The 12220-nt window shown below is 53.4% G+C and overlaps 1 protein-coding gene and 1 long non-coding RNA gene across 5 annotated transcripts; one reads left to right on the forward strand and one right to left on the reverse strand.

The window, feature by feature from the left end:
* Positions 1–3389: 3389 nt before the first annotated feature.
* LOC118992804 (uncharacterized) lies at positions 3390–4704 on the reverse strand. The gene is made up of 2 exons (XR_005067718.1): positions 4615–4704; positions 3390–3577 (listed from the first exon to the last, which is right to left on the reverse strand). It is a non-coding gene; the product is annotated as an uncharacterized LOC118992804 (long non-coding RNA).
* On the forward strand, positions 4291–6628 carry ABHD11 (abhydrolase domain containing 11). Of its 4 annotated transcripts, none has more exons than XM_037054762.1 (6): positions 4291–4430; positions 4596–4731; positions 5345–5518; positions 5678–5848; positions 5953–6134; positions 6336–6628. In XM_037054762.1, the coding sequence occupies exons 1-6, from the start codon at positions 4312–4314 to the stop codon at positions 6466–6468; spliced, it is 915 nt and encodes a 304-aa protein (XP_036910657.1). In that variant the 5' UTR covers positions 4291–4311; the 3' UTR covers positions 6469–6628. The 4 variants fall into 4 exon arrangements, with proteins under 4 accessions (XP_036910657.1, XP_036910658.1, XP_036910656.1 ...); XM_037054763.1 differs by having other exon boundaries at positions 5953–6151; positions 6336–6426; XM_037054761.1 differs by having other exon boundaries at positions 4291–4731.
* Positions 6629–12220: the final 5592 nt, after the last annotated feature.

Here is a 12220-nt window from a genome sequence, read left to right on the forward strand (position 1 = left end):
TTATATGTTGGAAACGATCATCTGGCGACCACTTAGGGGCTGGAGGGACCGAAATGGATAAGCCCCGTGAGGAGGCAGCTTGCGGGGGAGAGAAGTGAGTCGATACACCTGGGAGATAAAAATCAACAGAACTATGTGAGGGGTCACTGGGGGAGGGAAGGAAGAAGGAGGCATCATGAATGACTCCTAAAATGATCCAGTACTGGGAGGTGGGCTGCCTTTGCTGCGGCACAGGGTAGTGCCAGTTTTGGAACACTTTCCTCCACTGTAACCCCTTCCCCTGGCCAACTCCTTCTCATCCTTCGGCTCTCTGCTCAAGCGCTCAAGCATCGCTTCTTCAGAGCCAGCTGCCTCACCTGACACTACGGCCTGTTGAATTCCTCGGTTTTATACTTTCTCTTTCCTTTGTATATTCACTCAGTGTGTGACCACTCTCCCATTAGTATAGTCCTCACCAGACAGCCAGGTCTGAGAATTGATCTGGGCTCCCCCTTGCATCCCCAGTGCCTAGCATACAGTAGGTATTCAATAAACGAAGGCTCAAGAGACTGGCCTGCACCTTGAAGGCTGGGGTGTCTCAAGGGGGAGTGGAGGTCACTGGTTTTCAAAATACACGGATTCCCTCCACCACCTTCACTCCAGGAGAGAAGGTGTCCTCATCTCACTCCCTTTAAGAATCTATGTGTGTGGTGAGACTGTCCCCAGGGTTACAGTGACTGTGCACTTGAGACATGGTAGGAAAGAAGTTCTGTGGTAGGACAAATGTTGCTGTGTTCCCACCGAGGTTCTGAAAGCGAGAGACTGAGGATCTGCAGGCCTGCGGGGAAGCTCTGAGGGGCGGAGGTATGAGCAGGAACTGAAGGTGGCAGAGTGGCCCCCACAGGTGTTCTTGACACCAGGGCTATGATCCTGTGCAGTCCCCGCCTTCAAACGATGGTCCCCCCCAGGCTTCCCCAACCTGCTCAGAAGAAAAATCAACACTCCGAGGAATGCAGGGGCGTGCGGTGCGTGAGCTTGTGGTTTTCTTCACCGCTGTGACTAGGAAGGTGCCTGTGTGTAGAAAGGCACCTGGTAGAGACGTTCCAAACGTGCTGATTGTAGAAGAAAAGAAGGAGCACGTGTTTTCAAAGTGCTCAGGGAGTCTGGGGGAGACACAGGAGATTGCCACTCCCATGTGGGAAGGCTCCTGTGTGGATTACACAAGATAATGTGTAGGAAAGTCCTGGCAGCTTAATAAACTCAGGTTCAAACTCTGGGAAGAGAAGCTGAACTGGGGTGGTGGGGGGAGGGATGGGATGGAAGGAGGCTGGGTGAGAGTCCCAGAGGCACCCTCTGGGGACAGCCTCACGGGAAACCTACTGGGGTCTTAGGGAGCCGCAGCATGTCTGTCACCGCTGCCCCACCCGGCGGGCCCGCAGGAATTTGCCCTGGTGACCTCCCCAGGCAAACTCCTGTCACCACGGCGACCAACCCCGGAACAAGCGGCCTGATTGTCCCTGCTCAGCGGGGCAGGTGAAACCCTGGCCACGTGACCGATACTGGTCCAGGTGCGGTTATGGGACACCCGCCACCTACCCGCTTTAACCCATTCAACACCGCCACCACCTGGGTACAGTGTCCCAGCCTCCGCAGGCCGCACCCGCTGGGCCTGCGGTTCCCAAACAGATGGGCGGAGCACTGCACCAGGAGTCCTTCGGCCAGGGAAGGAATTGGGGCTGGGCGGCACACCGGCTAAGGGACTGGAGCTTGGTTATTTCACCTCTCCCTCTCCGTTTTCACATCAGTAAAATGAGGATGAGAAAGTCCTCTCATTCACAAGGGAAGTCAGGACGCAGAAGTGCAGACTCGACCTCCTCAGAGGGAGCCAGTTATTCTATGCTCCTGTTTCTCTTCCCCATCACTGCAGTCTGTGAGGGGCTCAGAAGGCCTCCCCTCCAGCAACTTAACGCCCACCCTCCAAGAGGGAGACCCTCCCCAACAGTGAGTCTACTGGCCTGTTCCCAATAAGCTGGGGTAGGGGTGGGCAGCCCCCAGGTTGACCCTTCCCCAATACACTGTTACTGGGGCCCTTTTCCTTTGTTAACAACAAAGGAAAACCTCTAGCAAACTGCTTTTTCTGCTTGTTGACCCCACCCTAACCAGCCACGTGACAGAGTTGGGGGTCTCAAGGTTGTTTCTGCCCTTAGACCCAGAATTCTGGCTGGGGGCTGATGTCGAGGGTCTGGGGCCAGGCTCAGTTTACTGGGCCAGACGGGCTGGTATGGGGGTGGGAAGCAGTTTCAAATACTGCTCTTCTGAATTACCAACGTTACATGAACTCCCCCTTCTCCCAACTCTAGCTAAACACTGTTTGTTCCACTCTCTGAGGACCCCTCCCAAGCCTCAGACCAGCCTCCATCCAGGGCTCAGGTGTCCTCCTCACTTCCCTTAATGATTATGCTGGTAAAGAATGATCACACCACCTGGTGTATGTAGAGTCTCCAGTGACTTCAAAGCCCTCCTCAGATTAGAACAAAACACCTGCCAGTCCTCAGGCTGATTTAAGCTGGGAGCCACTTTATTAGGTAAGGCATTTATTAGGCCTTGGAGTGAGAATGCCTTCTACTGGTCCTGACTTCATCTGGCCTACTCTCAAGAGGGGAGAGAAAGGCAGGTATCCCTTGCTAGCCCAGGTTGTCATCTCCTGGAGGGGTCATAGACCCAGCCACCAGGTGAACCTTCAGTTAAGCTTCAGTTACTGCCCTGAATCTCTCCATGATCATCCAGTAAAATTACTACCTCACTTAGCACCAGGTGAACCCCCAGGTTCCCCCGAAGGAACTCTGGGTCCTCCAGGAGCCCCCAGCCTATGGTGGACATAGAGAAGGCCAGGTCTATAGTACTGTACAGTACACTGTCAAATGCTTTGAAAACATAGGGTGAAAGAGATTAGTTTCAATCAAGGAAATCTGAGAAAGCTTGAGGAGGGGGCGGAAGTTACCCTAGACTCAGCGACTAGCTATCTGGAATGCAGGCACAGCATCCCAGCAGACAGAGTGGGGAGTTGTGGTAAAGACCTAAAGGGAGGTGTGCAGTGTGGTTCTCTGGGTGCCTCATTGGGGAGTAAGAGAATGGGGAGAATGGGTGGCAAAGTAGGGAGGATTGGACTGGGGGAGGCTCGGAATGTGGTGAAGTTTCAACTTTCAACTTTAGGGATGGGGAGTCCCCGAAGATTTCTGAGCAGAATGCTGTAGAAAGAGCAACCACTCCTGCAAACCACTGAAGGTCGAAGCCAGCTGAGACTTGAGAGGGCATCACCACCGCCACCTCTACCCCAGACTAGGGAGAGGAGATGGCAGCGGGTCACAGTTCCAAAGGAAGGCAATTCCTCTGCTGGATGCACTGAGTTCTAGGGGTGGGAGGATTGTTTATTGCTCGACTGGTAAAGGGGGGCTAGGGAGAAGGGAGTAGTTTTGAGCCATTTCAACTCAGATGCCACCATCAGTACAAACATCTGACCAGGGTTTTACCCTGGCCTCCCCTTTTGACTAGCATCATGAGCAGCAGGCCAAAGGTTCCGGTTTGCCTGTTCCCCCATCTGTAATGAAAGGGGATAAGGGATAGTTGAAGTTAACTTCCAGAGTCCCTCCTATCTCTTTCCATAGTCCACAACTTCCGGATGAGTAAGAGGTAATCCTTCCTGCCTGTCCCTTTCCACCCACTCGCTGTGAAGCACTGTGCCTCCTAGCTGGAGCCCTAACGCTGGGGAGCCACTCCAGGAGCCTCTCGCCCGCGCCCCCTGGCGGTACAGAAAGTGTAGCACCCACCCAAGGCGTGTGAGGGCAGAGGAGCTGACCAGGTGCAGCGCCTGGCGCGGGTCCTGGCAGGGCCTCCTAGCCTTGCCAAGAGCGTGCCCCGCGGCCGCCCAGAGCTCGTATCAAAATCCACGACTTTCAGAGAAGCTGGGACTGGATTCTCATATCACTGGCCTCAGTCTCCGAGCAAGGATTTTGCACCGGACGAAGCTTCGCGGGGCGGGGCCAAAGCCTTTAGTAGCTTTGCTCAGGGCGTGGCCAAGGGCGGTGCTTTCTCCGGTGGGTGTCTACGGGATTAGGTACTGGCGCAAGGGGCGGAGCTAGAGGAAAATTGACTGATCTATGGCATTACGTAAGGAAACCTGAACGAAGGCGGGAAATTCCGCGATAGCGGGCGGGGGGTGGGGGGGGAGGGCGGAGCTCCAGTATGAACTGGGCGGGACTCAGCAAAGACGAGAGGCGGAGCTAGGACACAGGAAGTGCTTGCAAGGTGCCTGCAGGGAAGCGGCTTCCGGGCATGCTCAGCTGGGCTCGCACGTGGAGGCTCCCGTATGGGGGTCTCAAGCTCTCCAGAACTAGCTTCTCCAGGGTGCTTGTCGCACCCAGCAGCAGCGGCCGAGGCGGTGCCGAGCCGAGGTCAGTGAAGGGCGCCCGGTGGGAGACCGTCCTTCAACCCTCCTCCTCCAGCCCGGCCCCTATGGCCCCACCTTCTCCGCTTGGGCCCGCCTCCTCCCAGGCCTCTTCCTTAACCTCTTCCCCAGCGGACTCAGACTGTACTTCCATCCTTGCTCTATCCTCCAGGTCGGTGCCGCTCTCCTACCAGCTTCTGGATGGAGAGGCGGGCCGCCCAGCCCTCGTATTTCTGCACGGGCTCTTGGGCTGCAAAACCAACTTCAACTCTATCGCCAAGGCCCTGGCCCGACAGACAGGCCGAAGGGTGAGCTTCCGGGAGAGGAGGAGCTCGGAGGAGGCAGGGTGGGATCAGGGATAGGCCCGAGGCGGGGCCAGCTCCTTCGCCCTTTCTCCTGGGCCCAAGCCGAACAGTGGCAGGGCTCTCTGAGCAAAAATGAAAATAGAGATTCACCTTCTAAAGATGGATCCCACAGGGCAGGCCCAGGCCCTAAATGGACTCCTTTCATTCCCTCAAGGTCCCATCCATCCAGTCTGCCTTCATTCGCACGTTGGAAACTGAACTAGGCTCCACTGTCCAGTGCCTAAATGCCAACATCCTCCCTTAAGAGGGCCCAACCCCCTGCTTGTTCATCGGGCATATGAGGGGACTTATCACTTCTTATAGCAACCCAACCTTCTTTGGCATCTGCTTTCTCTGGAGTTGTCACCCAGGCAGGGCAGACCTACAGAAATAAGGTCACACTCCTTGGGCCTTCTCTTCTGTGTGAGTGACCCCAGGTTCTTCCTCTGGGCCCTCTCAACATATGGGCCCTTCTTCCACTTCAGGATCAGTCTCCAGGTTCTCCACCCCCTCAACCTGCAGGTCTTCTAGGACTTTGTGTATGCCGGTGCTGTCCCCCTCTCACCCCACTCCTCAGGTGCTGACAGTGGATGCTCGTAACCATGGTGACAGCCCCCACATCCCAGACATGAGCTATGAGGCCATGAGCCAGGATCTACAGGACCTCCTGCCCCAGCTGGGCCTAGTGCCCTGTGTCCTCATTGGCCACAGCATGGGAGGCAGGACAGCCATGCTTCTGGCACTACAGAGGGTGAGTGGTCCCTATCTGGGGCTTCCTCCCATCCAGGATAAATCCTGAGTGCCCAGCAGGCAACCTGGGACTCAAAGGAGCCTGGAATGGTCCAGTGCAGGATCAGCAACTTGCTGTGCATGCCCTAAGGCTGGTCCCCAGTCCAGTTCTCTCCCACAGCCAGAGCTGGTGGAACGTCTAGTTGCTGTGGACATCAGCCCAGTGAACACCACATCCGTCTCAGAGTTTCCAGCCTATGTGGCAGCCATGAGGGCCATAGACATCCCAGATGAGGTGTCCCGCTCCTGTGCCCGCAAATTGGCTGATAAACAGCTCAGCCCTATTATCCAGGTGATACCCTCCAGCCCCAAGATGGTGGGTCAGGACCTGTAAAGGGAAGAGTGTCAGTGTAAGCCCGGGCCTCCCCCTCCCCCAACAACTGGACCCCACCACAGGACCTGGTTGTGCGGCAGTTCCTGCTCACCAACCTGGTGGAGGCAGACGGGCGCTTTGTGTGGAGGGTGAACTTGGATGCTTTGGCCCAGCATATAGACAAGATCATGGTCTTCCCACCACAACAAGAATCCTACCACGGGCCAACCCTCTTCCTCCTTGGTGGACATTCTAAATTCGTGCAGTAAGTCAGGCTGGGTGGTAGGTGGAGCATGTGTTATAAGGGGGCCTGGGGAGCCTGCCTTGGGAAGGGCTTGGGTGTGGGCAGGGAGTTCCAGAGAGCTTGGAAACACCGTGAGGCATGTGGCGTCCATCTCATTCTGCTCTTTCTCTTCCCATCTTCCCACTTTCACCCCTTTTTGGTGGCCTTTTCTTTGATGGACAGTCCCAGCCACCATCCTGAGATAAGACGACTCTTCCCTCGAGCCCAGATGCAGACTGTGCCTAACGCTGGACACTGGATCCATAGCGACTGCCCACAAGACTTCATGGCTGCCATCCGAGGCTTCCTGGCCTAAGAGTTACTGGCCAGAGGGGCCATGTTTGAAGCCCCAGGCTTCAAGGTCCTGTGGCCTGTTCCATGTTTTTGCGCAGAAGGACTCAGACAGGCACTAAGAGGGCACAAGGTGCAAAGGTGGTCAGACCTCAAGTTTTAATAAATAAAGACATTGCTCTCAAGGTTCAGGGCTGAGCTATCTCACCACCAACGCCCCCACCGACCCAGGGGGAATGGGACTCGTGCCCTGGCTGTTCCAGGTTCCATGGGGACTCTCACAGTGTCCCCGGACTCTTTCTGCAGCTTACTGTCGACCCGCTCCCTCACCATCTGCTGCATATCCTCCTGGGGGCAGGAGAGCAGGGTCAGGGGCAGACCCTGGGCCCACCTACCCACACCTCCCAGGCCCAGCTGGCATTCACACCCTACCTCCCAGGCCTCCACCTCCTGCCTCAGCCTCAGTTTCTCCTCCAGGACCTCCAGCAGCTGGGCCTCCACAACTCGTAATTTGGCTTTGCATGTGTCCAGCTCAGCCTCCACTGCCTGCTTCCTGCAGGTGGCAGGAAGAACAGCCTGAGACCTAGTACCTACAGGTCTGATCCTGGGCCCCAGGGCGGGGGAGGGGGGCAAGTGTGGCCGCAGCTCCTGCCTCGTGACAAGGTGGTGGTTTTTGTGGCTTCTCTTCCAGAAATGACTGGCTTCTTTCTCCTTTCTATCAGGACAGGGTCCTGAGGGTGAGCCACCCACTGCCCCCACAACCCCCACAAGCAGGTGCCTCTCACTTGGCAATGGCTTCATCCCGCTCCTGAAGGACTTGGTCCAGCGAGGCCTCTACCTGGTTGTCCCCCAGTGCTCCAGCCACTTAGGATTCTGGGCTCTGTTGTAGGGTAGCAGAGGAAGGAACAGTGATCTTGGGTTTGCTTGGATGAGATGCCTCACCCTGGCCTTGGCCTTGGCGCTGATATCAGAAGGGGACAGGTCTGAGACACTCCATACCAGCCCCTCAGTGCCCCAGTCTCCTGGATGCGTGAAAGTACAGCATGGGGACTTACGCTGTGGTGAGAGTGTAGCAGGTGTAGCCTGTGCCTGGGCTAAGATTAAGGAGAGAGGGCCTGGTGTTTGGACCCTCAATGGGGAAAGGAGTTCTCACCTGACCCCTAGGAAAGAGACAGGTGGGTTGAGGAGGATACTTACCCCTCAAGGGCCCCAGACAGAGAGGGTGGCCTGGTGACAGGAACTCTTGTCAGCTGGGTGGGGCAGTTGGAGGACGGGGCCCTTTGCCCTCCCTTCCAGGCACACCCTGTTAGGCACCGCCTCAGGCAGGCAGGCCAGGTCCCTGCCTCCTCTCCTAGATCCTGGAGCCCTCTGTGCCCTGAGGGGGCGCTCTGCCTGCATCAGGAAATGAAAAAGGTGGGACAGATGGCTGAGACAGGTGCCCCAGCCCCACAACCTGAAGGTTCGGCATCTTGGTACCTTGAATGGCATTTCCACATGTATAACTATTACCGCACCTCAGCAGGAAACAGAAGGAAAAGTTTAACCATTCCTGTCATGTTCCTACTAATACCTCGAATGTTCATCCTCTCTAGAACTATTGCTCTCCATTCCTCCAATATTTCCCCCGTCCTGATCCTTGAGCAGGGGTGGGTCAGCTGTGCCCTGGAGGGGGTCTCAGTGTCCCACTCCTCTCTGTGTTGTTATTGAGCACATCAGTGACAAGAGGTGTAAAAGGGAATTTTCCTACTGAGAGGCTTCCTCAGTGAGGTTGCAGCCTGAGGACCAGGTTCTCAACTCAGCGCTGAGGAAGGTGTGGGCCGTGGGAGTTGGAGGAGGGTGTGAGGGGATGAGCGGTGAGGGATGGAAACTTGGGGTGCTGAACACACTACAGTGTGCACATGATGTGTTGTGAAATTGTGCACCCGAAACCTGCATAATTTTATTAACCAGTGTCACCCCAATAAGTTCAATAGAAAGGAAAAAAATAGTTCATCCAAGACCCCCCAGGAAATCCCCTACAAACATGACGCCTGGTTGTCTGTGGTTCCCACCCAGGTCACATCCAGCTGCCTGACTTGACAGTTTCTTTGCTGTAACCCCCGGTGAAGAGGTGGGGTTGAGCTGTACCCCCAGCACACCGCCACCTTTGTTGAGATTCAGTGTGTTTCAAGAGGCTGCTCTGTGCCATGATCCGGGCAGGACCCATGGTCTCAGGGACCTCCAGGGATAGCAGGGGTGGAGCATACGTATCGTCAGCACAGGGTTTCAGGGGCCAAGGGCAGTGGGGGCACAAAGGCCCCTTATCCGCAGTTAGCCAGAGGGGGTTCCAAGGGAGCTCATTCAAAATGACTCCTGCAGGCCTGCAGGAGTCAGCCAGGGGAAGGGATAGCACTCTTACCAGGCATTTTTTAAATTTTACGTTTTTGTTTGGGAACATTTTAAACTGCTCTTCGTTGTCCAAAAAATCTGATGTGGTACCAAGCATTGCACTCAGTTGCCACATCTCTAGTCTTTCTTCCTCTAGAACAATTTAAAGGCTGAGTTTGATGACCTTGACATGTTTGAAGATTACAGGGAAGTTATTTTAGACCACCCTTCAACTTGGGTTTGCTACACATTTTGGGAAGAAATAGCACAGAAATGATGCAGTATTCTTGTATCCAGCATCATTTGGAACCATGGCTGGTGGGGTTCCTGTTGACCACTGGGTTGTGGTTAGTAAGTGTTGGGGAAGGGAGGTGATTTGAGGTGTTGAAACTTCCTCTTTTCATCCCGCTTCTACTCAGGTTTCAGCATCCATCACAAATGATGATTTTTCTAATTTCACCATTTCTTCTACATTTATTTGGTAGCATTCTATTGTAAAAAATGGTCTCCTCACCCCCATTTATTCATTTATTCATTTGTATCTGATGGACTTGTGGTTTCCTATTTTATTCAATGCATTATAACCCACTTCCATCACTTATTTCAGTGCTCCAGTTGTCCCAGGTTTAGACAGGTGCCCCTTGCCGATGTCTCGCTGCTTTGAAATGTGCCACCACCCTTTGAACACGGACTTTCTTTCTGGCTCAACAAGATAGTCCAGACTCATCTTGTTCTTCCCTGAGCCAGCCCTGGAATCAGCCATTTCTGCAAGCATACCTGGGTTTTTTGTGTTGTTTTTTTCTGGGGGGGGAGGTAGTATTTAGAAACCAAGGTGTGCTTGTTGCAATCAGGGTAATCTCTGCTCCCAGGCCCACGCCGGAGACACACATTTACAACTGTATTTCTTTATCTGTGTGATGTTAATTTTATGTGTCAATTTGACTGTTTAAACATTATGTCTGGGTGTGTCTGTGAGGTTTGACCTGGTGGGCTGAGCAAAGCCGATAGCCCTCCCCCGTGTGGGTGGACATGATCCAGTCCTTTGAGGGCCTGAACAGAACGAAGAGGCAGAGGAAGGCTGAATTCTCTTTTTCCCTGACTGCCTGAGCCGAGATACTGGTGTTCTCCCGCCTGGGAATTGGCGCCTCTGCCGTTAGTGCTTCCGGTTCTCAGCCGAGGTACTGGAACTGGAACGGCCCCGCCAGCTTTCCCTGTGTGTGTTGCAGGTAGCAGATTGTGGGTCTCCTCAGCCTCCATGACCTGGAAGTCAATTCCACGTAATAAATCTCTTTCTATGTATTTATCCTATTGGTTCTAGTTCTCTGGAGAACCCTAACCCATACAATTAGCATATATGGAAAAAATTTACATTTAGAGCTTAAATTCCAGTCCAACATCACAGGGTTCATCCCAGCTTTCCCCCTTTCCATATCTTACCCCTTTGCCCCAACTGCCTTCAAAGCGTTTCATAATTTGTTCAATGCCCCTGTTTGTAGCTTATCTCCCAAAACAACTGGGCTTGCCCTGACTCGAATGCCCTCTTTACATAGGCTCAGTTCCTGCAGGGCTGCCTTCCCACTCCACCCCACTCCAGTGCCTTCCTCATGCACGGCCCTGGTTGCCACTGGGGAAGGAACATTTCAAACATTTCTAAGGCCTTTACAGTCATTCACTCAGTCCACAAATATTTACTGAGCACCTACTATGTTCCAGGCATGTTTCCACATGATGGACATAAAACAGGAAGACAAATTGAATTCTCTAGGACCTTACGAGCTCACATTCTTTTTTTTTTTTTAAGATTTTATTCATTTATCTTAGAGGGAAAGGGAAGGACAGAGAGAGAGAAATATCAATGTATGGTTGCCTCGTGCATCCCCTGCCGGGAAGCGGGAACTGGCCTGCAACCCAGGCATGTGCCCTGACTGGGAATCGAACCGTGATCGTGTGGTTCGCAGGTCCGCGCTCAATCCACTGAGCTACACCAGCCAGGGCATGAGCTCACATTCTAATGAGGGAGGCAGTCAATAAACAAAGAGTATATCAGATGGTAAGTGCTGTGGAGAAAAATTAAGCAGGGAAAGAGAATGAGGAAGGACCTGGAGACCTATTTCATATAATTCTGTGCTACCTAAGTAGATCACAAATATTAATCCATCACTTAGATTAAAAAAAAAAACAACCATTCTCATGACTTGTAATAATATTTCCATCAATAGCATCATTCATGGACTCAAAACATGCTGTATTTCCCAGCACAAGCGAAGATGCCATGCTCAAGAAAACTATCAGGAAACTCGGGCAGTGCCAGGCACGACATCGGACACTGAAAGGCAGAAACGCACATGAAGGGTTTGAGTAAGCCTTCACAAAGCACAAAAGTAAAAATTGTTTCAAAATAAAGTTATTCTCAAAAGTATGTGATGTCAAACATTTAAATTTTAAATATTTTCATGAAATATTACATAAGTAGGGAGATGCTTATCTCATTTGCATCCTTAAATGTTTAAATTAGGATATCAGGCCAAAAATTTTTTAATCTCATTGGGAGAAGGAGGGAATGACTTTATGTTCAGGCACATAGTGAATTCCATCCCAAGGCCCTTCCTCAAACATCACACACTGAGCCATGGAACTTATCCTCCGCTGCCCACTGCCCACATCACCCTGTCCAGCTCCTCGCTGAGATGGACTGGGGATGGGTCAGGAGCGGGAGGAAGCTGCCAACTGGGCAGGGGGCTGCGCTTTGTGGTCAGAACAGCTGGGATGTGTGGCGCTGGGCATCTTGCAGACCAAGTCACCCAACCCTCACAACCTTGGCTGTGTTCACCTTCCTGAGCCTCATCATCCTCATCTGTGAAGTGGGCTCATGGAGGGCTGCACGGATGGGGTCACGGGAAGGGTTAGCTGAGGCACCTCACACAACGGCCAGTACTTTGATGCACCAGGGTCAGACTTCAAAGGAAAGGAGGAAGAGGGAGTAAGCCCGTTGGAAGGCAGCTATGCTCACCACTATACCACCACCGCTAGAGTAAGCCTGTTGGAAAGCAGCAGAAAAACAATGAGAGAACATCAAACATACACTCCCCACGGTTCTGCCCCAGGGGCAGTTTTGTTTCTGAATCCAACACAAGTTGCCTCCTCTTCCTCATCCAGACCTCTACAGTCCTGTACTTCCCCATCATTGTCTTGTCACTGTCAGGGTGTTTCTCCCACCAGCTGGAGGGCTTCTGAAAGGCCCCTGGTGACTGGCATCACCCCAACCTCAGCACAAGGGTGCTGAACTCTGATGACATCGGTGAGGCAGCACTGGCCTTGCCCAGCAGGTGGCAGCAGCTGCCAACATCAGGGATCCAGTGGGCAAAGGGCCACCCTGGCCTTGCAGCCTATGGGATAGAAACCCAGGGGCC

The sequence above is a fragment of the Sturnira hondurensis genome, unplaced genomic scaffold (assembly GCF_014824575.4).
Source record: "Sturnira hondurensis isolate 20B ecotype Veracruz unplaced genomic scaffold, ASM1482457v3 Scaffold0008380, whole genome shotgun sequence".
NCBI classification, from domain to species: domain Eukaryota; kingdom Metazoa; phylum Chordata; class Mammalia; order Chiroptera; family Phyllostomidae; genus Sturnira; species Sturnira hondurensis.